The sequence below is a fragment of the Sorex fumeus genome, unplaced genomic scaffold, assembly GCF_029834395.1.
Source record: "Sorex fumeus unplaced genomic scaffold, SorFum_2.1 ptg000098l, whole genome shotgun sequence".
Classification (NCBI taxonomy): domain Eukaryota; kingdom Metazoa; phylum Chordata; class Mammalia; order Eulipotyphla; family Soricidae; genus Sorex; species Sorex fumeus.
Window position 1 is genome coordinate 31,321,804 of NW_026606155.1, and position 26,598 is coordinate 31,348,401.

Consider the following 26,598-nt stretch of genomic DNA (forward strand, 5'->3'; position numbering starts at 1 on the left):
AATCAACATTATCAACAGGGACCAGAAAAAAGAAAATTAAAATGTTAGATCTGAGATGAACAAGAAGGTCAGTGTTACTAAGCTGACTATTAAACAGAATTAGAAGGTAAAACCATGAGATAAAGAACTTCTTTAAGTTGGGTCATCCAGGTGAAAGTGTAGTCCTAGATGATACTATACTAAATGCTTCTAGAAACAATTCAGTAAAGTGGCAGGTTGTAAAATCAATACCCAAAAGTCCATGGCTTTCCTATATACAAAAAATGAAAGAGAAGAAAGACACAATCCTGTTCACAATTGTGTCTCAGAAAATCAACTTAACTAAAGAGGTGAAAAACCTATACAAAGAAAACTGCAAAACATTACTTTGAGAAATAAAAAAGGACATGAGGAAATGGAAACACATCCCCTCATGATTTGGGAGGATTAACATTGTCTAAATGGTAATACTCCCCAAAACATTATACAGATTCAATGAGGTTCCTATAAGAAACTCATTACATTTTTCAAAGAAATAAATCAAACACTCCTGAAATTCATATGGAACAATAAACCTCCACAAATAGCTAAAGAAATCCTTGGGAAAAAGAAAATGGGAGGCATCACCCTCTCCAACTTTAAACTACACTACAACACGATAGTAATTAAAACAGCAGGGTATTGGAGTAAAGACAGACATGCAGCTCAATAGAACAGAGTTGAATATCCTGACACAAACCCTCAAATACAGGATCACCTAATCTCTGATAAAGGAGCAAAAAATATAGAGTGGAGCAACAAAAGTCTCTTCAACTAGTGGTGCTGGAAAAGTTGGGTAGCTAACATGCAAAAATAAATAAATAAATAAATAAATATAATGAATCTAGATTTCATTCTAAAGCCAGGCATAAAAATCAAAGTGTAATAAAGCCCCCAATATCAGAACTGAATCCAAAATGTACATGGAGGAAAATGTGTGCAGAACCCTCCATGACATTAAAGCTAAGGCATCTTGAAGGATGAAACACCACTGATCAAGTAAAGATGGGACTACAAATGGGATTATATTAAACTAAGAAGCTTTTGAACCTCATAAGAAATGATGTCCAAGATACAAAGACAGCATACAGACTGGGAAAAAATATTTATCTAATACCATCTGACAAGGGATTAATATCCAAGATACAGAAGGCACTCGTAGAATTTTACAAGAAAAGAACATTCAACCCCATCAAAAATTAGGAAGAAGGAATGAACAGAAACTTACTCAAAGAAAAAATTTAAATGGCAATACCCATCTGATAAATGATTAATATTCAAGATCTATAAGGCACTGGTAGAACTTTACAAGAAAAAAAAAAAACTTCCAACCCCATCAAAAAAATGGAGAGAAGAACTGAACAGAAACTTCCACAAAGAAGAAATTCAAATGGCCAAAAGACACAAGAAAAATGTTGCACATTGCTAATCAGGGAGAAGCAAATCAAACAACAATGAGATATCATCTCACACCACATAGATTGGCACACATCAAAAAGAGCAAGAACAACCAGTGCTGGCATGGATGCAGGAAGAAAGGGACTCTTATTAATTATTGGTGTAAATGTTGACTGGTCCAGCCTTTTTGGAAACCAATATGAGCATTCTTCAAAAAGCTAGAAATTTAGCTTCCCCATGACCCAGCAATACCACTTCTGGGAACATACCCCAGGGGCCCAAAAACACATAGCACAAACACATGTACACTTCTATGTTTGTTGCAGCATTATTCACAATAGCTAGAATCTGGAAACGACCTGAGTGCCAGAGAACAGACAACTGGATAAAAACAAAAACAAAAACAAAACAAAAAAGAACTATGGTTCATCTACACAATGAAATATTATGCAGCTGTTAGGAAAAATGGATGGACACGAAGAGTATTATAATGGATGGACACGAAGAGTATCATGTTGAGTGAAATGAGTCAGAAGAGGGATAGACATAGATTGCACTCATTTGTGAGATGTAAAAAAACATAATATGAGACTAATATCCAAGGACAGTAGAAACAAAGGCCGGGAGAACTGTTTCATAATTGGAAGCCTGCCTCAAGTGCTGAGGGAGAACACAGTTGGGATAGAGCGGGACCACTATGACAAAGATGGTTGGAAATGATCACTCTGGATAAGAACTGTGTGATGAAGGTAGGTAAAGAAACCGATATTATAACCTCTCAGGATCTGTATTGCAAACCATAATGACCAAAGGGAGAGAGAGAGAAAGAAAGTGCCTGCCATAGAGACAGGCTGCAGGAGGCGATGGGGAGGGGTGGTGGGAGAAAAACTGGGGATAATGGTGGTGGGAAATGTAGATTGGTGGAGGGATGGGTGTTGGAACACTGTATGACTGAAAGCTGACCATGAACAGTTTTGTATCTGTGTATCTCATGGCGATTCAATAAAATATTTTAAAAAAAAAAGAAAAGAAAAAGAAGTGTAGTCCCAGAAAATTACTATCCTAGGAGTAAGAGGGCTAATGGAATCATGTATGGTCCTGGCAAACAAAAAACAGAGGTAGTTTTTTATATTTTAATCTTATCTATTTTTGGTTCTTGGGCCACACGCAACAGTACTCAGGGCTTACTTCTGGCTATGAATTCTGGGATCACTCCTGGAAGAATTCAGGGACCATATGGGATACCAGGGATTGAACCCAGGTCATCCACTGTATTATTTCTTCAGTTCCAACAAATAGAAGGACATCCTGTATCTAAAAGATAGAGGTGGGTAGTGGAGTGGAGGGAACTGAGGAGTGTCAAGCATGGGCTGAACATGAGAACTAGAGCCAATTAGATGTACAACTTCCATGGGCCTCAGGAACTAGACCACTATGTCTTGGTGAGTTTGGGAACCATAAGTCTGTTTCAGCATAAGCTCTAAGAACTTTGTTTCTTTGCCATAATCACCTTGAATTCTTAGACTGTGACAAGTGACTGAAGAGCTAGTTATTACAATTTGAGCTGTGTCTACTCTGACACCTGACTTTTCACACCAGCTCAGCACTGAGCTTACTCACGTTTGAATACCTTTCCCATCCCCTTTCCCTCCCTTTCTCGACTTTCTAGTCCCAGGGAGCTACACAAACACAAGCAGTGCTAATTCATCCCAACCCTCCTTCCTGCTAATCCAGGACACAGGTTCAGAAGTCTTTGCACAATGCTCCTCCTTGCCTCTGCCAAATTTCTGAGTCGGGGAGAGATAAATCCTATTTGCGTTTTTACGGTTTGTATAAGGAAAGCGCATAACAAGCAGCTGCTACCTGTGTCTGAAGATTAGTTGCTTCTTGACGCAGGTCTTCAAGTTGGGTGGTATATGTTTTCAGCTCTTCAGTTGTTGGATATCTAAAATTATAGACACTCACACTGGGTAGAATACTCATGCTGGTGGCACCCTGTTTGAAAAAGGGAAATTTTACAGTTTAAGATACTGCTGATCTCTAATGCAAAACAATAAAATGCTTTAGATGATGTCTTCTGAGTTCCCAGTTAGCTGAGTAAGAATTGTTGTCTACTCTATAAGAAAAAATTTAAAAATATATTTTGGATAGACTTGAAAAGTCATGAGAACCTTTACTTGAGGATTCATTTAGGTGTCAAAATGAGAGAAAATAGACCATAACTTGAGAAATAGAACAAAAAGACTAAATTTTCCAGTCACTGGGATCTAGCCATGTACTAAGGTTACCTATTTTTCTTCCAGTTTACTAGCAGACTCCTTGCATGGCAATACTTAGAAGGAAATACATCACCTCCTGGGGCAACTTTGTACCCTGGTCTACTATGGAAAAGGTAAGCAAGTGCTGAAAAATGAGCTGTAATTTCAGAAGAGTATAATTCAAAATTTACTACATTCTCAAATTGAAAAGCTACCTTATAAAAGAGAAGATGACAGATGCACCTTCTTGAGGAAGGGTGCTTTACTCTTGCAAAGAAGACAATATACATGTTATTAGGTATATACCATTATGAGTAATTGGTCCATTAAGGTTCTCAAAGAACAAAAGGGGACGCAAACAAAAACTGCCCCACCTTACTGGCAATTGGGAAATCATCAGAAACCTTTACCTGGGCATTTTGAGTGCAAAGCTGAAGGCAAAAGTTTGATTTCTGTTAAGCCCAGTGCTTGTCTGTTCAAAGGCTCCCTGTCTAGATAGAAAATGAGCAATAGCTGGCACAAGTCAAGTAAAATCTTTTACAGCAGTGATGTGGTAGGAATACCACAGGCAGAGGGACCAGCATATTGCAGATTCCAAATAATCTTTTGATGCATGAATAAGTAGCACTGTCCAGTTTGCAAAATGTGTTTTTACATATATTATTTTTTCACCAATCATTCAGCATCTAGTGAGATTTTTTGATCTGGTATTGTACTGAGTGGAAATAAACCAGAGACATGGTCTTTCTTCCCATACTATCTGATGAGGAACAGAGACGAACGAATTGGTACACAGTGTACTTGAAGCTATGAATAGAGAAGCTTAGCCTGCAATAGAACCACTAAGTGGGGTACCTGATGCAGATTTCCAGGAGGATACAAGGTTGTCAGCTAATTAAAAGCTCTCACAGTGAGGTGGCTTCCTGGAAATCAACTGTTACATAATGCAGAATATACAATGACTTTAATGAACAATTGTTGCCTTTGCAAAGATAACCACGCAGACACACACTGACCTGAGGTTCCACAAGCTCAGGCAGAGGTTGGCTTATTTTTGATTCAAGTTCATGATGCAAATATTGCCATTTGTCTCCACTTTGGCCCTGAGTTGACAGGACAGAGTCTGGGGCATCATTAGCAGAGTCAGATGTCTCACTGCTTTTAAGAGGAAACAAAAGAAAAAAGAATAATCAACATACAAAAATGTTTATTACACTCAGATAAAGTTTTAGAAGTGATTTTAAAAGAAACTTTGGTTCTCCCAACCAAAGAACTACTAAATGTCCAACTGTTTAAAAATGTCTTACCTGACAGATGATGGCTGCATTGTATCTTTATCCTGGGGCCAGACTTTCTGTACATTCAATTCTATGAATTTGAGTAAGTCTCTCTGTTCTAGCGGTTTTAACTCCAGAACCTAAAATCGAATGAGGTTCAAACAGTTCACTCAAGAAAGGTTTCATATCAATATCTAAGGTTTTTTTCCCCACCCGTTGAGACAATATGATTAACCACTTCCGAACCACTTCTTATATCATTATATAACATTTCAATTTTTTAAAAATTAATTTTGCAGGTGTTTTGGTTTTTAGCCACATCCAGTGATACTCAAGGTTAATTCCTGGTTCTGTGCTCAGGGATCACTCCTGGCAGGGCTCAGGAGGACCAAATGGGATGTGGGGATTGAACCTAGGTTAGCTGCGTACAAGGTAAGCACCCTACCCACTGAACTAGCTCTCCAGCCCCTTCACTAACTTTTATTTCTTAAAAACTATTTTAAGTGTTCACACACCAACAAAATGTTGTTTAAAATATATATTGCAAGTATGGAGGGGGGGAAGACTTCAAGTGTTTTAGAAATCAGGGAGGTGGAGGGTAGTTACAAAGAGACTTTCACAGTAAAAGTATCTTTAGGATGGAAGTTAATAAAGGAATCAAGTTGTGTCCTAATTGCAGCAAATAAAACTAAAGCAGAGTGGACCACTTGCATTCAGCACCAAGATGCTGCTCCCACAAAAATGCCTACACCTCACACTTCCCATTTAGTCACAAATCCTGGGGCAGAGGCCAGAAATCTGCCTGGGAAGGCTTACTCTTTCCCTTCTAAGTCTAAGGGAGTGAAATTACCTGTTGCTGCTGGAAATCTTTCTGTTTGCTGAACTGTGGCCTTTCAGTGATGAATGATTCAAACTCAGAGAGGTTATCTGATTGGAGATCTTTTGGATGCTCTGCAGGTTTCTTTAGAATGGCAGAGTGTTGCTGCTGTAAAAAAAAATTCATGATGGTAGACTATTTTTTTAATGACTTATTTTATTTCAATTCTGATAATGAGAGTACAAAAAAAGTTTGTATAAAGTGACTATTTCATTACTGACTATAATTCCATACTCTGGTTCATGTTCATGCCTAAGTCCTTTCTGAATTAAGCTAACTGGAATCACCCTAAAACTTGCCGACAAACAGAGAAAAACTGGTCTGAAACACCTTTATAAAAACAACCTTCATTTGAGAAAGAACACAAGCCAACTGGGAAGTATAAGTTTGACTTTTACTGATTAAATCCATCTATAACTTCATGGATTTAATTTTTTTGAACCCAGTTAACACTGCTTTACAAAAATGTTAATGTTTTAGGGATACAATGTTATCACACCATGCCTACTACCAAAGTGCCAAAATTCTTTCACTTCATTTCATGGGACCCCAACCCTTTCAACCCATGCTCCTCATTCACTGGCAACCTTGGTAGTCTTATGGATGTTAAGCTCTACTGTTCTAGAACGAAGTATCTGTCTTTCATAGAAAAACTCTGCTGTAGTTGTTTTATCATCACCTCTTCCAAGACTGCTTTCTACTGGGCCTCTTGGAGATGTATATCTCTAACATGTTTTCACGTTTTACCTGGTCATCACTGTACTTCTCCTGGAGCATCAGCTGGACTTTTTCCAAATTGCACTTCACAGTTTTTAGTTTCAAGGAAAGTGTTTCAGCCTCTTGTTGTGTGGCCCCACTATCTCCCAAACCCTGGTCTTTGCAGTTCTCTAACAGGGAAGCCACCTTGTGCTCAATCTCCGTCAGCATCGCCTAGAAAAGAAAATCATTTAATTATTCAGAGCTTTAGTCCTAACCATGTGTTATGCTCCAAAATAGGTCAGATTAATTTTCTCCTGCTTAGGTGTATTTAACAAGTCTCAGAAACAGGCTGGAAACAACTTCCACAGAATTCCAGTGTTACTGATTGCAGGGGTTCAGTGAAATCAACCCTTGCAAACCCTTCCTTATCTTACCCTCTAAGATAAATGATTTGCCCCCTCTTTAGAAAATATGGCAAATTATATCTTAGCATAGTACAACACTGAGAACACAGATGTTGAAACTCTACGACCTGGGTATATCTCAGCCCTGCCAATTAGTAGCTGGGTCCTGATTTTGTAGGAGTGCCACGTCATCTGCAAAATGGGGAGAGTTAACAGAACTGACTTCCTGGGTCCACTGAGAAGAGTTAACAAATTAAACTCATTTTGGCTGTAGCTTGCTACCCCGTTTATGCTATGTTAATTTTATTTTCCACCTCCGTTTTTTGTTGAAATCCAAGTGTTGACAAGGAATAGAAAAAGAAATCCAAAAACGATTTATAAATTCTTTACCCTGCTCTTTTTTTCCTAACAAGTTAAATATGTTTCCAAAAGATCAGAAGAATACCTCAGAGTAAATCATTTGGGACCTAAAACATGTAGTTCACATTGATTCAACTGGCCAACTAACATACAATTCTAAAAATAAATCAGTTGGGGCTGGAGCGATAGCACAGTGGTAGGGCGTTCGCCTTACAAGCGGCCAACATGGCCGACCCGAGTTCGATTCCTCCGCCCCTCTCGGAGAGCCCGGCAAGCTACCGAGAGTATTCGATATGCCAGACACAGTGACAACAAAGTCTCCAATGGAGACGTTACTGGGCCCGCTCGAGCAAATCGACGATCAACGGGAGGACCTTTACCTTTACCTTTACCTGAACTAAGTTTCACAGTAAGGCATCATCATTGTATTTTTTTTTTTCTTTTTGGATTACACCCGGCAATGCACAAGGGTTACTCCTGGCTTTGCACTCAGGAATTACTCCTGCTGGTGCTCAGGAGACCATATGGGATGCTGGGAATCGAACCCGGGTTGGCCACATGTACGGCAAACGCCCTACCCGATGTACTATCGCTCTAGCCCCATCATTGTATTCTTCAACTGACCATCTGCCTTCTTCTGAGGTACAGGAGCCCTACTACTCATGCCCCTTGGCTGGACACATATTTCAGCCCCCTGACCAGTCCCTCAGTTCCAGTCCATGACTAAGAACAAGTTCAATTCTTTGAAATGTAAGAAAAAAATCCTATAGCAAACACAAGGTTTGGAATACATCTTAGAATTCTTCTGTCAAAGCAAACTACTTGCATTGTTTACTAAGTTACAGATTTGAGAGTGGCTTTCAAAAAAATATAGTATAACTGTGTTCTATCCCCCACCTGGCTGGTTGTAGTTATTTTTTCATGTGTCTATATATGTATGCCTCATGATTCCATAATAGTGGGGAGATTGTAGGCTTAATAACTGCAGTTTGATGGCCCCTAAGTTACTTAACTTCTCCATTGTAAGCTGAAAGTTGTTTCCAGTTCTTCACTTTTGTAATCAATGATGCCATAAATACTTTTCTCCCTTTGGGATTATTTTCAAAAGTAAACTTATTTTCAAAGGATGTTATTTAGTCTAAGAAGATGGACATATTCTGTGTTGATAGCTGACCTCCAGTTTTTGTTTTTTTTAAAGAGGCATTGGGAGCAATACCTGGAAGTACTCAGGAGTAACTCCTGGCTCTGTGGGCAGATATCACCCCTTGCATGGCTCTCAGGGGACCATCTAGAGTACTGGGGATCAAGCCCAGGTCAGCTGCATACCAGGCAAGTCCCCTACCTGCTGTACTTACTATCTCACTGCCTTCAGATCTTCCAAACATTGAGCAAGTCTATTAGATGCTAGGGTATCTATTTCCAGAATGATGTAATTTTTTTGTCAATGCAATGCATGAACAAAACAATGACTGTTTTGACCTCTTTAATAATCATAGCTTACATGGTTTTTAAAAAACATTAAATTACCAAATCATTTTTTTTCTAGAGGGATATGTGTGCTTTTTCCCTTTGGACATTTTCTCACTGGGTAGCACTTTTCAGACTATAAACTCTTATTTTACAGACTATAAACTCTTAGCAGTTTTATAGACAAAGTTGAACTGACAGTGTGTGTTTACTATATGTTTCAATATTAAATTAATAAATTTGCAATGTTAATTGTATTGTACTTTGCTAACAGTACAAGTGATAATAATATTACTTTAGTATTACATATTAGTATTATACTAATACTAGTACACTAAATTATGTATGTCAAAGGTGACCCTTGTATGCTGTTCTTATTTTATTTCTTCATAGCACATTGGGACTATTAGCTCAAATCCCACTGCCCAAGTCAAAACTAGATCTCACAACTAGGATCAGACAAACCCTGTGGTTCAAAATAGTCCCCAACTCTGCTGCCTTTAGGACAACACTTAGACCACAGCCACACTGTTGGGGGAGTGGGATTCCTGTTGGGGGGGAGTGCCTGTTGGGGGGTGGGAGGGAGGGGAATGCCCCAGTCCCTTAAGATCCTGAGGAAACGCTGCCCAGTTGATGCTCCTGGTGTCCTACTACCAGCCTGAGATTGTGTCTTTCTCTTGTGCAATCCCCAACCCTGAAATCACTACAAAACTGCAGATGAACTGGATTCTGGGGGTGATCTAGGAACTGAAATAGAGTCCACCCAACTGGCACAACAATCAATCGGCAAATCAATACTGGGTGGCCTCTCTGGCTGGGCCTCCCTGCTCAGAACACACAGGTTCAGCTGGCCTTGCTCTTAGCTGTTGGTAGTACACTTCGTCTCTTCCAGATTCCTCTGGGTCCTATCAGCTTGGCCCTGTCTGTGGCTGTGCCAGTACTGGAGTGAGCCCATTTCATCAGTGTTCACTTTGGGGTCAGAAGTGAGCTGAGCTGATGAACCATCTCCTGGACTGGAGATTAAAGGAAGGAGGAAGGGTAAACTTTGCCTGAGACTGCCTGGTGGACAGAGGGAGGAGTGCCTGTCTGGGCCGTGAGGGGCCACTGGCAACAGCCCTTCGCAGAGAAGCTCCCTGTGGCTTGCAGGGAGGTGAGGTAATCTGTGAAGATGTCCTCATCCCTGGGGAGTTTCTAAAGCAGAGACGTCAGCCCAAGCTGTTCCTCGGGGCCATCGGGGGTGGTGCCTCGCTGCTATGACACTCAGTTATGCTGCAGCATGTTCTCAGCCCAGCCCATCCGGCCCCAGCTCAGCCTGGGCCACGGAATACGTCTTCTACCCAGTGACTAAGGCAGGACCTGGGCGGTGAAATGACAGCACAACCCTGTTCTGTTTCCATCGGCACCTCTGTAAATCAGAACATTCGGTTTTATTTCTGATTAATAAATATTATAAGAACTTACGTATAAATTCAACATCTATTGAGTACTTTATAAAAAATATACTTTATACACAAAATTATAGTCCTATTTCCTTGTATCCGGACAAAGCCCTGTGAGATAACTATTGTAATCCAAATACAGGAAATGAGGGAAGAACCAAACTTCCCCAAGTTCACAGTTCACACGGCAGAGCTGGATTTAGAGTTGAGAATTTGAGCTCTTACGCATGACTGACTCCCTCCTGCAATACTACATTTACATAAATCATCTCAAAGAAATACCTGTAGAGCAAAAAGTTGGATCAAGATAAAAGTGTAAACAGGAAGAAACATGCTGTTGCTTTAAGAGAAATTCATCCAATCTTGGAAGATGATTGGTGAAAAGGCAAGTCAATGAACTCTGACCCATCAACCTTACCTGGCACCCTACCAGCTGCTGTTCCACCTCCTGCTGCATGTCTGCATTTAATGTTTCCGGCTCAAATGCCACGTTGGCTTGATGTAGCCACAGCTCCAGCTCGGCCACCTGAATCTTGCAGACATGGAGGATTTCCTCAGGCTCTGGCCTTGGTCGCTCCACCGTGGCCTCAAAAGCTCCTTGCTCATCGGAAAAGCCCAGCGCTGAAGCCGTGGTAGGGGGTGTGGCACCCTAAGATAAATCCAAAGATAATCCAGCAGTGAAAAGCCAGGAGTCCAAAGTTTCCAGAATTAGGCTTGCAAAGACCTGTGAACTTGCATTTCCCCAGTTAAAAGAAAGGGGGGGAAAAAGCAGGAGAAGCAAGGAAAGAAAAATGCTCCTCCACACTCATAGCAACAGTCATGTGACCTGGCGCTCCAGGTTTCCAAGCAGCCGAGGTGCATGTACACAGGTACTATGTTCCTGGGCACAGCGGAAGCACCTGGGCTTGCAGTTCATTAATCAGGAGCCCCTGGAGACAGGTGAGTGTGAGTGAGAGGGTGTGCATGTAGGTGTGCATGTCTGAAACATTTCAGCGAATTGGCCAGTGCTTAAAAATTGCGTGACACGTGATTAAGCAATGCTTACATTGTGGTGCACTCTGTTCAAACAGAAAGGACGACGTTTTACGTAGCGGCTGGGTGGGATACAAGGAATATGTCAGACACTTTCAGCTTCACATCTTCTCAAGTAATAAGATCATGAAACAGGTTAGCTTTTTTTTTTTAATCACATGTATACTTCTCCCTATTAAAACTCATTGAAATGTCTCCCTATTAAAAGCCTAAGTGATGAGTTGTATGGGGTAATATGGAAACTTTTCTTTTGTTCTTTAGAGAGAATCCCTAAAGCTACTTTTCACCTTCTAGACACACTATTATTAGCATTTTTGGTTTACTAAGGTAGTGCTCAGGGCTTACTCCTAATTCTGTACTCATAGATCACTCCTAATAGGGTTCAACTCAGTTTGGCTATATTCAAGGGAAGCACCCTTCCTGCAGTACTATCTCTCTGACCCTCAAATATTATTTAGTTAAAACTAAAATGCTTACAGTATAGTATAAAGTGCATGTATGGTGCTTCTAAATTGAAGTAACTAGATTGCTTCCAATTCAACAGAAAATTTTCTCAGAAGTATCCTAGAAATTATGTATTTTCAATTTGGAGGTAAAAGAAGATGGATCAAGATCTATTTCCTCCCACTGTGTAACAACACTCTTCCAGAACAATTATAGGGACATTTTGACACTTGTAGAGAAATTTCTTAAAGAATAAAAATTTGTGTTTTGTTCAACCAAAGCATGGATCTCAATAAATACTTCACAGATTGTGATAAAATACAATGTTTGGATATAGAGCTTTGTTAACTACACATCAGCATCTAGTAAACACACAATTTTGGCCAAGTAACAACTTTCTGTTTGTTTTGGAGCAAAATCCAATGATTTACAGCAGAAGTTACTCCCAGTGTGCTCAAAAGTGTTTCCAGTCCATGCTAAGGGGACCATGAAGTGCCAGAGATCAGATCCAGGCCTCTCACATGCAAAGCATGTGCTCAACACACTGAGCTATCTCTCTAGCCCCAAGTGACAAACTTCCAACCAAAGTTGCTTATCAGGACTGGAACAATATTACAGCCAGTAGGGCACTTGCCTTGCACATGACCTCCCCAGGTTCAGTTCCTGGCTCTGACACCATATATGTTCCCTTGAGACCCAACAGGAGTGATCCGTGAGTGCAGAGCTAGGAGTAAGCCCTGTAAGCTCTGTGCACTGCCACACTGCTAGGTGTGGCCCACCTCACCAAAAAACCAAAACCAAAACCAAAACCAAAACAAACCCCATAAAAACAACCAAACAAACAAACAAAAAAACAACTCACCAATGTATTCTAGCACAACTTAAATGCACATTTCTCAATGCTTACAGAAATTTTGTTTAAATAGAAGTTTCAGAAGTGAACAAAATTGGCCAATGGCACAAAACAATACTGTGAAGAGGTATTCATTGTCACACAAATGAGTTTTCTAAAATCTGGTTTGGCAGAGGTGTTATACCTCTGAGTTATACCTGTTTCCATGGCCATCTATTAATTTTATTGTTTGCTATGTTTTTCCCAAATACCATTTCTCCCTCATTTATTAATCTTTTTTATAATTTCCATCAAGATTTACCTGGTTTTGTTGGGGCCTTGGGAGAAAAGGGGCCTTGGGCCACTCACAGCTGGGCTTAGGGCTTACTCCTGGCTTTGTGCTCAGGGATCACTCCCAGCGGTGCTCAGGGATACATGGTGCTGGGGACCAAACCAAGTTTGGCCTCATGCAAGACAAGTGCTTTAGCCTCTGAATGTTGTCTCTGGCCCCAAGATTCATCTCTTAAGGAAGTCTCCCCTTGTATTGTGCTCTCAGCAATCCATACAGTTAGATTTAAACTTGAATTCAACATTTTGATCTTTTTTTCATCCTCATTAATAAAGCAACAGTTGTATGATTTTACTGCCAAAAACTTTAAGTCATCCAAAACATTGTTTTCTAGTTTTCAGCTATTGTCATGTAATAGTGGCATAGATAGGGGGATCCTCCTATTTTTTTTAACCACATCCAAGGGTCCTTCGGGGTTCACTTCTGGCTGTGCCTAGAGGACCATGCAGTGTTGGGACTAACCCCAGGTGGCCAACACGCACAACACTCACTCAGCCTTGGTGCTATCTCTTCACACCACTCACCCCAGAATCCATTTTTTCCCCAATTACCTCAGATTACAATCTGTTAATATTAGCTAATTAATTATTCTGAATAACAGATTTACCATCTACCTTTTATTCAAAAACAGACTGCCTATCATGTGCCACGCACACTTTAAAAAATAGCAATATTGAGTTTCTTTACTTTCTCACTAACTTCCTCATAGTTAACAAGCAAGGAAGCTAGACAGCTAATCTGCGCTTTATTTGCTCGTCATTTGAACCTGTAAAGAATCCAAGGCTGAATAGAAAGGGAAAACAGTACTGGAAACCACCAAGCTTTACTAGCTGGAGGTGGCCTAGGAACCTGCCAGGAATCAGTTCGCCTCCCTCTCCTTGTGGTCAAAAAATCCCCAGCACCTGGACCCACTAATCTGCTCACCACTGGCTTTGTGGCAGCTTAGACCTGGACATAAGTTCCTTGTTCGCAAGCTTCTGATTCTGATGCCACGGTTCTCCTATAAAGGTAGCCCTGCTCTATATCTTCTCAGAGTGACAGCCCCAAACTCTCAAAGCAGAAACTCTTTAAATGAACGTATTATGGTTGTATACCTGGCCGGGAGGTGGGGTAGTGAAAGGTAAGGCACAAGTATTTCTTTTATTTTTTATTATTTATTTATTTATTTTGCTTTTTGGGTCCACGTGGCGATGCACAGGGGTTACTCCTGGCTCTGAACTCAGGAATTACTCCTGGAGGTGCTCAGGGGACCATATGGGATGCTGGGAATCGAACCCGGGCCGGCTGTGTGCAAGGCAAACGCCCTACCCACTGTGTTATTGCTCCAGCCCCAACTATTTCTTGTTACAGAAAACTGTGGGATTATTCTAGCATAGCTGCAAAATAGTGTCACCTAACCCATTACGGAGCTCTTTTTTTTTTTTTACTTATTTTATTGAAACACAGTCACAAACTTGTTCGTAACTGAGTTTTAGTTACACAAGGTTCCAATACTCATCTCTTCACCATGCACATTTCTATTACCAATGTCCCATTTTCCCTCCCCTCCTCTCCCCTCCTTGCCAGCCCCACCCCACCAGCCTGCCTCTATGGCAGACACTTTTCTTCTTCTCCCCCACCCCCTATAGCTTTTTTACCTTTTAGGCCCTGTGGTTTGCAATACCGTCATTGAAAGTTTATCATGTATATCACTTTATCTCCTTTCAGAGTGATCATTTCCAATTATCCTTGTCATAGTCCTTCTGCACGTCTCTCCAGCCTGTCCTAAATGCACGCCCCCTATTCCTCCCCCATCCCCCCCCCCCCCACACACACACACAACTTGTGAGAAGCTCTTTGAATGAGCCAGGTCCCTGGGATGAGTGACCTCACTAATTTACTAGCTTATTGAGATCATCAGCGTATAGATATAGATGATAACTCAGGCTAACGGAGATTTTCAAACTGCCAGAACTAGATTCACTCTGATTTCACTGTGTCTGGGAATCTACACGTCGAATTCTTGACATACATCCTCCAGTCCTTGGACACTCAGTCAGCAAATGCCATAGCACCTGACTTCTGTAACAACATTGACTTTAGTGACAGCGTGCAGCTAAAATGTAAGCTAATCTGGGGACTCAGCTACATTTCACATTGAACTATCAGACCTGTGCATTACTCTTTAATCTTCTAGTCAGTTCCATAAATATTTGTACCTTTCCCTAACTTTAATGCAAAATGTATGGCAAGAGACAATACCTACTACCTGTCTTGGCAATACTAGTTAGGGAAATGGAAAGGTATAGCATGGTATATTTATTTGTTTTGGGGTTTTTGTTTGTTTGTTTGGGGGTTACACCCAACAGTTCTCATGTTCTGCACTCAGAGATCACTCTTGGTGGGGCCAGGGGTCCGTATGAAATGTCATGGATCAAATCTGGGTCTGCCGCATGTAAGGCAAGTGTCCTACCTACTGTACTATTGCTCAGGTTCAGGGTGGTGTATTTACTGAGGCGAAACCTACCTTGACTTCATATATTTTAGCAACAAATCTCCAAATTACAAAGCAGATTGGAATATTCTAGGTCTGACTACTTCCTCCTCTTTTGCTGTTATTTGCACTTCCTGATCTGCAGTCTCTCTTTGTAAACTTATGGTAGATCTTAACCTACCTCGTTCAATCTGAGGATCAAACAGCACATATATGCCTACTATAGTTTGGTGGCTAATGATTATTAATTGCCCTTCACCTTTATCACCCCCATATCTGCAGTTAATGAAAGACTAGTGCACCCTGGGTAATGGAGAATGAGTGAAAATCTAGACTTTCTCTGTGCCTTGTTATTTTCTATGTAAAAGTTGATGGTACATCTTTCAATCCTCTGGCACACAGGAAGAGGTTACGCTCACAAAGACTTGCTGATTTGAAATAGCAAGCACTGTAAAGCATGGAAAGTTTATTATCACTGAGGGCTCCCCCATATACCAGAGCAGGACTTACCTCTGCTGAGTGGGTGGGACTCAGGGAGATTTCTGGGATCTGCTCAGGATTTGAGCCTGGTGCGAGGGTTTGTTCCATGGAATGATCACACATGCTTATTTTCGTGTCGTCCTCCTGGAAAGGAAAGAATAAAAGGTCCAGAAAAGTTCCTGCCCAGCTGCCTTGCAAGCCGGCCACTCCTTCCCCCCGATCTCCCCCCCACCACCACTGCCTCCCGCCCAGTCCTGTGCCTGATCCCCTGCTTGCAGAAACATCCAGGTGTGTGCACTGAGGAAAAGATCAGTTCATTAGTAAAAAAAGTCATTTCCCTATATCTGAAAGACTTAAATTCCCTAAAGCTCGAGAGTTAATGAGAAATGCATAAGGAATAGAGAGAATTAAATATTTAAGTGGATTGTTCAAAGAATTAAAATCCAGTTATGTGCTAAAAATTATATTTTATTATATACAAGATTGAGAAGATAAATTTATTAAGTGTAGGAACCCAGGCATTTCATGAAAACTATAGGCAAATTCTTGTCTCAGTCTCAATAATGAATTCCAGGGGCTAAGGTGCTTGCCTTGCACATGGCCGACCCTGGTTCTTTTTCTGCCACCACATAGTCTTGAGCATTGCCAAATGCGATCCCTGAACACATAGCCAGGAGTAAGCACCAAGAGCTTACTCTTTGCAAAAACACCAAAAAAAAAAAAAAGGTTAATAATAAATTCTAATTATATTTAATATTTAAACGTAAAATATATACCATAAAATTATTAAATATTTCTTTTTCTAATCTAAGTGTGGGAAACATTTTTTCCTACCACAACAATAAAGATACAAAAATGCTGCATATCACCAAACATACTGATATTGAAATCTAAATTAAAAAAATGATAGAATACTTATAAAACATATTCTTTTTCAGGGTAGAGTGTGAATGTAGTCTCCCAAGACCACAAATAAGCAGCTGGGTTTTCCATATTTGGGGAGATCACAGGTGACAGCACATCTGGAGTGCAATGGATAAGCCTCACCCTGGTAAAACCACCTTCATGATCATGGTGTCTCCCCTGCCAGGTAAGTACAGTAACTGTTCTTTTCAATTAGTGAAGAAGGCTGGAGATGTGGCTCAGTGATAAAGTACATATCTTGCATGCATAAGACCTACATTCCATCTTTAGCATTAAAAAAAATAAATCAGAAGAAAAAAGAACCGTTTGAGCAAAAGAGATAGGACAGGGAGGGGTTAAAACAAGCACTGACCCTGGTTTGGTTTCCAGCACTGCCAGAAGTGACCCTGGACCACAGAGCTGGGAGTGATCCCTGAGCATTGCTAAGAACAGCCCAAACTCTCCACCTCCCAAAATCAATAAAGAAGACATAAACTCCTGAGTAAAAAAACTACCAACAACTGGCATAAGAAAGCAATTTACAGGAACCAGAGAGATAGTAAAGCAGTTAAGTTCCTTGCCTTGCCCTATATTCTCCCCTGAGCACTGCCAGGAGTGATCCCTGAGCCCAGAGCAGGAGTAAGCCCTAAGTACCAGCAGGTGTCACCTCCTCACCTTAAAAAAAAAAAAAGCAAAGCAATTTATAAAAGAAAAATACAGGGCTGCAGAGGGCTCAAAGGAATAAGTGAATGCTTTGCATGTGGGAGTCCCTAGGTTTGATTCCTTGTACTACATAATCTCTTGAGTACAGAGCCAGGAGTGATCAGCAAATAATGTGGTCCAAAAAAGCAAAATAAATAAAGAGGGAGAATATAAAAGTCAATCAACTTCTAAAGAGACCTAATATTATTAGAATACAAATGCAACTTACGTCAGTGGCCACATTTGTTTAAGACATATACTAGTGCCAGCTTGGGATCAGGAAAGAGGCATTTTTATGTACTCAGGCAGGAATAAAATACAGTATTCCTGGGTGGCAGTTTGTCAATGTGCATCCATTTAAAATAAATATATACTTTGGTCCAGTACTCCCACTTATAAGCTTAGCCAAGGTTAAGTGATAAGAAAATGGTACACACACAGATAATTAACACAGAGTGGTGGGAAAAATACAGATATTTTAACCAGCCAGTCTGGACTCTGAGCTTCAGTGACTACATCTTTTTTTTTTTTTTTTTTTTTTTGCTTTTTGGGCCACAACTGGCGATGCACAGGGATTACTCCTGGCTCACGCACTAAGGAATTACTCCTCCCGGTGCTTGGGGGACCATATGGGATGCTGGGAATCAAATCCAGGTTGGCCACGTGCAAGGCAAATGCCCTACCTGCTGTGCTATCACTCCAGCCCACAGTGACTACATCTTTACAGTGGAGTATAATCTATTTCACTCGTTGTTTTTATTAAATACGATAACATATATAAAGCAACTAGCAGTTCCTAACAAAATGCTATCTTCTTTTAGTTTATTCTACTGAAAACAATGATACTGCTATTAAAAGGTATGAACCGGGGGCTGGAGAAATATTACAGAATTAAAGTTTTTTCGTGCAGCTGGACTCAGTTCATGGTTTCCAGAATATGAAATGCCTCCTCCTCCTCAGAAAGGTATGAACCAGTAAAGATACTATGGAAAATTGAATGGAGGGTCCTCAAACAGTTAAAAATAGAATTACAGTATGCTCCTGCAATTAAAAAAAAAGAGAGGAAATCCTACCATCTGTGACATGGATGGGTCTTGAAGGAAGGTAGCTTGCCAAGTGAAATACATCAGAGAAAGAAAAATAGGCTGTGATTCTAGTTATATGTGGAATCTGAAATGTTAACAAGCAAGCAAGCAAACAAAACCCTAACTCATAGAAAAATAGATCAGACTTGTGGCTATCTGAGGTCAAGAGTGGAAAGAGGGAATTAGAGAAAGGTAAAGAAAAGTTGTCAATGGTAAAATCTTTCAGTTTTAAGTAAGTTCTAGGTATGCACGTATGACAAGTTGCATAGCTAACACTGCCACAGGATATATGAAAATTGTTGCAAAAGCAAATCCTAAGAGTTGCTTCTGTAAGGAGAAAATTTTTTTCCTTCTTTTTTCATTACATCTATGAGAAAATGGATGTTAGGTGAACTTATTGTGCACATCATCTCATAGTATATGTAAATCAAGCCATTCCGCTGTATGCCTTAATTCATAGAGTGATATTTGTCAAGTGTTTCTCAATAAAACTGGAAAATGGGAGAAAGGTAGAAACTGATAACTAAAAGTAAAGCTTAGGTAAAATTTGGAAGGGAGAGTGAAAGAATAAAAAGTCTGGAATGCCAGCTTTTGAAGTTTGCATTTTAATAGATAATCAGAATCCACAAAAGACTTGGAGCTTAGCATGGATTGTTTCTGAAAAGGTCATCACATGGTGTTAATGTAAGATATATTTGGGGGGGGAACCCCACAAATGGTGTGTAAACCTAATAGAGGGGAGTGCTAACGGTTCAGAAATAACAGTTGGCCAGAAATTAGCTGATGTCAAAAATAATGAGAGAAGAATATTAAGATTGAATGGACATCACTGGACCAGTGCCTGGGCATGAAAATGAGATATCAGGGCTAGGGTGGTAGCTTGAAGGGTTGGAATCTGAGGGCCCTGAGTTTGATATTCATGGTCACCCAAGCACTGCTGGGATGGTCCTGGTAGCCCATGAACACCTCTGAGCTGAAGCAGCACTACCTCTCTGGGCTCAAATGCTGAATAGTCTAACCCACACTGCATAGCTGGGTAAGGGTTGCTGGAGCATTGCTTGGAAACTCCACCTTGGAAATTCCACCCCAAAGAAAAACAGATTTTAAAGATGACACCGCAGGTACCATTAACAGACTTTGGAAAATTAGGAGGAAGAAGAAACTGTGAGGGAAAGTTTGGTAAAATGTTTGACCTGAAAATAATATACCCCCAAAGAGAAGTCAATCAGGAAGGTGGACATGTAAACCAGATTTAAGAAAAAGATTAAGATGAGAAATTTGGTTTGGAAATCACTGATGAAGAGATTATCAGCAGCCCTATCGGAAGTGTTATAATTGCTGAGAGGAAACAGAAAAGAAGGAAAAGAATGGAATGTTGAGAGATGCCTCCTCTGTAATGACAGAGATGGGATAAGAGAAGTTGGCGGGGGGAGGGGGGCTGGGGAATTTGGGGAGAAGAGGCAGAAAAGGGCAGAATTAAGAAAGCCAAAGGAAGGTTGTATAGAGATAGCTCAAAGGACTGGAGTGCATGAGGACTTTGCATGCAGGAGGCCTGGGTTTAATTCCCTGAACCATAGTCCTCTGGGTACCACTGGGAGTTACTCTTGAGCACAACCAAGTTTGACCTGAAAAGCCATAAAAACAAAACAAACATGAAAGCCAAAGAAACCCTGCATTTCAAAGAAATGATCAAGAAGAAAGAGATGATCAACAGTCTAGTGCTGGTCCTCACTTGATGTCGCTGAGGTCAATGCATTAAAAAACTAGCCAGGATCAAAGTCCTGATTACCAAAGAGGTCCAGAGCAAGGGACATCAAGTAAAGGCATTCAAATGAAAGGGGGAATAGAAATTTAAACTTGCAGGAGATCAAGTTCTTGCCATTCATGAAAATCTTATCAGGTGCAAACATAAAAGTATAATAACTGAGGTCCAGAATGCTTTAGAAAACAAAGGCAGAGAAACAGGGGGTTTCTGGAGGATGCAGAAGCTGAGGTTTTTGTGGATAGCAAGGGCATTTGCTAGCAGACACCGGGAAGGCACTGAAGTTTCTAATAAAGCTTCTACCATAACACCCAAAAGGAGAAAGAATAAGAGGGAATGTGTCTGCCACAGAGGCAGGGGTGGGAAGGGGAGAGGTGATGGGAGGGACATTGGGAACATTGGTGGGGGAGAATGGACACTAGTGGAGGGATGGGTACTCAGGCATTGTTTGATTGAAATGTAATCATGAAAGCTTGTGAGTCTGTAACTATTTCATTAACATTCAAATAAATAAGTAAATAAAGTGAGAAAAAATAAAAATAAAAGAGCTTCTGAGGAGTGCAGACACCAGGCTGATCTGGAAAGGCAGCAGAAGGCACTTGTTAGGAAGGGGAACCTGACACCTCAGAGGTGGGAGAGGGAAGGAATTGCCTTGAAGCAGAGAACAGAGCTTCAGGGAGAAGCCAAACTGGCACCTAGCAGGAATCAAGGGATGGGCCAGGGAGCTGGGAGAGAGGTCAGCCTTGATAGAAGATATGAGTGGGAGGGAAAAAGATGTCATACTGCAGAGAAGCAGGAAACCTTGGTTTCACCTCAGCTTACCATGATTTTCTTTTTTGTTTGTTTGTTTGGGCAGTGAGGGACACATGTAGTGGTGATCTGGGTTTATTCTTGGTTGGGCACTCAGGGGTCACTCCTGGTGGTGCTCAAGAGACCATATGTGGTGCTGAGGACTGAGCATCCAAGGCAAGTGCCTTACCTACTGTTTTACTATCTCTCTGTTCCCTTACCATGATTTTCTGAAGAGCATGTGATAGACTAGAGATTTAGAAGGTAAAGGTAAAGGTAAAGACCCTCCCGTTGATCGTCGATTTGCTGGAGCGGGCCCAGTAACGTCTCCATTGGAGACTTTGTTGTTACTGTGTCTGGCATATCGAATACTCTCGGTAGCTTGCCGGGCTCTCCGAGAGGGGCGGAGGAATCGAACTCGGGTCGGCCATGTTGGCCGCTTGTAAGGCGAACGCCCTACCGCTGTGCTATCGCTCCAGCCCTTAGAAGGTTAAAAGGAACAAAAACACTTTGTTGATTTATCTTATGCATTACTCTGTTCAATAAAGGGATTGTGGGGGGATGCTACCTTCCCCCACACGACAAAGTGTTCAGCACTTTGAAACACTATAATAAAAGCTCTTTTACATTTTCTGTTTCATTAGTTTGGATTTTCATATGTGGGTTTTCTCAATTATCAATGAGTACAAAACAGATATTCAAATAAGTTTTAGCAATCTTTGCATTCCAGCAGAGGTAATGGTGAACAGTTTAAAATATTCTTAGCTGAATAATAATAATAATAACTTAGTTGATCCATGTTACTTCCTATAGCTATCATTTCATCTTGTTTTGTGACCACACCTAGTAGTTCTCAAGGGAACAGGCAGTGTCAGAAATCAAACCCAGAGTCTCACCCATACAAGGCAAGTGCTTTACCACTGAGCCACACTCCTGGCCACCAAAGCAATCTCCCAAGCAAGAAATTAGCTTCTTTGGCATCAGCTTTCTTATAACCCCTACCCACAACCACTGTATCACCTGAATGATGGTTTCAGAGGATGACGATGCTCCTTCTTCCTCCATATCCTTGTCATGCTTCCAGAGCATAGACCAAGAAGCAGAAGATGGCTCTGTCCTCTGATCGCCATTCTAAGAGCAATCCATTGGTTAGAAACTGGAAGGGATGTCCTAGTCTCCTAATCAACACTCACTCACGGCTTTTACCCACAACTCATCTGACCCTGGCTTTTAATTTCACCTCATACCCCACACTTTTTTTTTGTTTGTTTTTGTTTTTTCGGTCATACCCAGCGATGCACAGGGGTTACTCCTGGCTCTGCACTCAGGAATTATTCCTGGTGCTGCTGGGGAACCATATGGGATACTGGGAATCGAAGCCCGGTTTGCCATGTGCAAGGCAAACACCCTACCCACTGTGCTATCGCTCCAGCCCACTTTTTTTTTTTTAACTATTTATTCAAACCGGCAGGCTACCAAATGTAACCTGCCCACATGGCAGAGTCTGGCAAACTCCCCGTGGCGTACCCAATATGCCAAATACCAGTAAGGTTCTCCTAAGCCTGAAAGAACCTTGGATATGGCACTTTTTAAAAATCTCAGGGCTAGGACCAAGGAGATGTTACTGGGGCCTGCTCGAGGCAATCGACGAACAACAGGATGGTAGTCATGATCGTGATTTATTTGACCAACTACATCCTAAATCTCCAAATGTGGTCACACTTCTTATAAAATATTCTTAAAAGTTAGGATTCACTTAAAACTCACAAAAGAATTCTTTTCAAACCATGCTGTAGAAATTTAATCTGCTTAGGTAAATGCAACCTTAATAAGTCTCTTTACAATAACCTAACTGATAAACATGTACATTTGTCAAAGATAAACAATGAACTTATCAGCTGAGTCAAATAAAGGTCTCAACTGAAATCCTACTCAAGTAGACTCTTATTTTGGCTCCTGGTGCCTCCTCATCATTCTGTGCATTGTAAAGGGGAGATTATAAAGTTATCTGATGCTCAACGCAGATCAAACCTGTCCCCTTCCTTGTCCTACCTCTGAGTTCCACTGTGTGCACTATAGGTACACTATAGGACAATAGGTCATTCTCTGTAACAATGGGAGCTAGCTAACTATCTGTAAAAGGAGCAGAAAGTATCATTTTACAAGTATCAGTAGGATTCACCAGAAACATAAACTATCAATTGCTGTAATTTTCTTTCTCTGGCAAAAAGAGCCAGGGTCAATTTAGTATATAAAATGTAAAATGATACCGCAAAGACAACTGTGCTTCATGCTATCAGTTCTAATGACATAGTAAGGATCTGGAGTATCAGAATAACGCCAGCTCTTCATGAAAAAAGCAATTCAACGATGGGGAAATAAAGTTCTAAAAGGCACACCAAGAGCACCCATAAAACACCATCCCCTCAAAACCTCCAAGAATGTACCTAGAACTCAAGGTACCACAAACAGCACCAACTCTTTTCTTCCTTCCACAAGTGGGCTCAACTACATTTGTGTGCATTTGAACAAAGTTCATAACGCAGGAGAAGCAAATCCCCTAACAGGACAGTGGCATTCAAGTAAAACATCCTAATATTTTTATTCCACTTAAAGGCTTTCTCATTGCCCTTCTTTCAATTGCAAACCAACTTTTGATTCAAACCAACGTTCACGAGCTACGCATGTTCCTTACTTCACTCTTCAGGGAACCCTCTTCCAGCTCCTCCTTGACGGCAGGCAGGACGGACATAGAGCCTTTCCTCTTCAGCTGAAAGGTACAGCAAAGGCATGCGGGCACTCAGACCACCAAGAAACCCAGCAGGCTCCCACCAGGCAGCAATGGCATCTGTCTAATTGTTCACTCTCTTTCTCCAAGCTACCCACCCACACGAGCAGTCTCTGGGTCCAGCACCTTTGAGTGGAAGCAGCCAAGAGTCTGGACGAGGAACAATCTTGGCGCCTTTTCACCTTCACTGAGCTCCAGGGCCCCTCAGTCAACAATTCCAGAACGAGTTTCACTGACAGGAAGCTTCAGAGTGGGCTCAGGTCGGCGAGGTTCTGACCCCATTTCTGAGTCTGTGATGGGCGGACTCCACGGTAGGAAGATACTTCAAAGGGAGGTTCCCACCCACCTGCCCGTGGAATTTCCTAAGCACCTCCTTAAGTAACTCGGGCATAAGCATTCTGGGCTACGTCCAGACACACACCCTGGGGACTGAGGTCACAAGTGAACAATCTGAGGTGGAATATTTCTACGTTTACAGAGAAAGTTCTTTACTCTAGAGGTCATCGACAGGCTTTGCAGGGTGAGAAACACTCCCCCCCTTCAAGGCTCGTGTGGACCCCGGGTCTGCCATGAATCTAAAGTCACACCCACCTGCCACTCAGGAACGTCCCACTCGGTCACACCAACCTCTTCTGAGGCGCCCACTGATGTTATTTCTTTCTCCGGCTCTGGGCGTTCTTGCTGCAAATGTTGGTGAAGTTTCAGAAGGGCAGCCTTCAGGTCCGGCAAGAGATCTTCTTTCTTTTGATTCAAAGTCAGAATCTGCTTTTCCAGACCTTCGATTTCTCCCTGTGTAGGAAGAGCATTTGCAGGGTTTGGGGACAGCTGGGGCATCTTCCTGCAGCCTTCAGGGCAATGCAGGAAAAGCATCGTGTGTCATTAGCTCTGCTGAGCCCGAGCTGGTCTCTGTCACGGGAGGACTCCTCTCTGCCCGGTAGAGCACCCACTTGAAACAGACTGGGGAGCCCTTATAAATGAGGAAGCCCAAGTCTCACCTGAGACCTCATTGCTCAGCCTCCAGGTGGAGTTGGGAACAGGCCACCTGTGAGGGGTGGTGGGATGTAGTCAGGCTGAGAGGCAGTTCTCCAGCAGTGAGCCACACACTCTGACTGGGCAGAGCTCAGGGCCCCAGAACCTGTTCTTTAACAAGCTCCCTAGGAGATTCATGAGCAGACTAACACCAGGGAAGCCCAGTCTCACCCTTTTATGATTGCCTTTGAAGCCGTCTTTCAGAATCCATCTACTTGCTCGCACAAAGCGTCCTACCCTCCCCACAAATGAGAATACATAGATAGATAATGGTTTGTGAGGTGTGACTTCCTAGGAGGGGGGATGGGCAGATCGTCTCAAGCTTTACGATGCTGCTATAACATTTTGTAAAGGAACAATATTTCTTGCGTATCAGAGATAGGTGGATGCCCCTGTCTGGGTAAAAGGATTGCAGAATCCTGGATTTGGAAGAAATGCCAGGAGTCATCTTCCTCTCCAGCACCCTTCAATGCAATAGTCACCCTCTTCTGAGTCCTGCACCAAAAGGAAACCTGCGCCTTTGGCGGAGTCTTTCATGGTTCAAATGTGTTCCTGTTAGATTTTGTAAACCCCTCCCTTTTCTTCCCTTCCTCCCTGCCTGCCTTCCTTCAGTGCTTCCTTCCATGCATCCTACAGGGACTCAGAACATTTTCTAAAAAAGAAGACACCCCAGTATTACTGGGGCAAAGAGCAGGGTGTGCTCAAAGCCTCTCCCAGTGATGCTCTTGTTCAGTGTGTACTTGATCGTTCAGTATTGACACCTGGCAGTGCTCAGGAGCCTCCACAGCTACAGCCAGCAGTATTTGGGAGGCTGGATGACACTGGAGATTGAACTTGGGGCCTCACACATGCCAGGCCTGTGTTCCATCCCTTGAGTTATCTTCTTGACCCTGAACCACACATTTTTTTTAAAAAACAGAAACTGAGGGGCTGGAGCAATAGCACAGAGGGTAGGGTGTTTGCCTTGCACACGCCTGACCCGGGTTCGATTCCCAGCACCCCATATGGTTCCCGGAGCACCATCAGGAGTAATTCCTGAGTGGAGAGCCAGGAGTAAGCCCTGAGCATCGCTGGGTCCTGTCCTGCCTGAGCATTGCCAGTTGTGACCCAAAAAGCAAAAAAAAAAAAAAACAAAAAAACAAAACCCAGAAATTGAACATGTTTCCACCTGTAAGTCACAGTTTACAAGTCCAGAAAAAGAAGATGAATTTTCCAGGCTGGTGCTCGCTAATGTCGATGCACAAACCTGGCCCTTGGTTCCCTTCCCCCACTGCTCATTCCTATTATCAGATTCCTATTCTTCGGAAGCTTAAATTCTCAGAATGGTTTTGGGAAATGATAAGGGAGCTGAATCTGAGTCCGCTGTGGTCTGTGTTGATTTTCAATAAACACTAAAGCTCAGAGTCCTAATGCGCCCACCAGAGGTAATGCCACAGCTATAAGAATCTCTCAAAGTGGCACAGTTGTCTGTGGTGCTGCCACTGCAATGGGGCACTGTAGCACACAAGAGTGCCAATTCTCAAAGTGCCATCCTTGCCCCTAGGGCCACACTCCTCCAGGTCCAGATCATGTTCATACTAATGTTACGTGCATTTTCTGTGCAACAACACAAAAGCGATGATAAATAAATCAATCTACTGGCATCTTATAGGAATCAAAGCAGGACAGCAATTATAGTAGCAGAGACTAGACTGCTCACTGTAACATGCTGACTATAAAGATATGAGGCTGGA

At 41.8% G+C, this 26,598-nt stretch overlaps 1 protein-coding gene and 1 non-coding gene across 3 annotated transcripts in view; both read right to left on the reverse strand.

Annotated features, from left to right (window-relative positions):
• Positions 1–26,598, reverse strand: part of SYNE2 (spectrin repeat containing nuclear envelope protein 2) — a 301,999-nt gene that overhangs the window by 96,709 nt on the left and 178,692 nt on the right. For both annotated transcript variants that reach the window (XM_056133152.1, XM_056133154.1), the window contains exons 61-70: positions 24,428–24,625; positions 23,744–23,818; positions 22,069–22,179; positions 15,838–15,951; positions 10,616–10,846; positions 6,576–6,758; positions 5,802–5,936; positions 4,982–5,091; positions 4,691–4,832; positions 3,280–3,411 (exon numbers count right to left, since the gene is read on the reverse strand). In XM_056133152.1, coding sequence (XP_055989127.1) covers positions 3,280–3,411; positions 4,691–4,832; positions 4,982–5,091; positions 5,802–5,936; positions 6,576–6,758; positions 10,616–10,846; positions 15,838–15,951; positions 22,069–22,179; positions 23,744–23,818; positions 24,428–24,625 — 1,431 coding nt within the window. The remainder of the gene's footprint in view (positions 1–3,279; positions 3,412–4,690; positions 4,833–4,981; positions 5,092–5,801; positions 5,937–6,575; positions 6,759–10,615; positions 10,847–15,837; positions 15,952–22,068; positions 22,180–23,743; positions 23,819–24,427; positions 24,626–26,598) is intronic.
• LOC130042290 (U1 spliceosomal RNA) lies at positions 16,743–16,905 on the reverse strand. Its single transcript, XR_008795216.1, has one exon. It is a non-coding gene; the product is annotated as a U1 spliceosomal RNA (small nuclear RNA).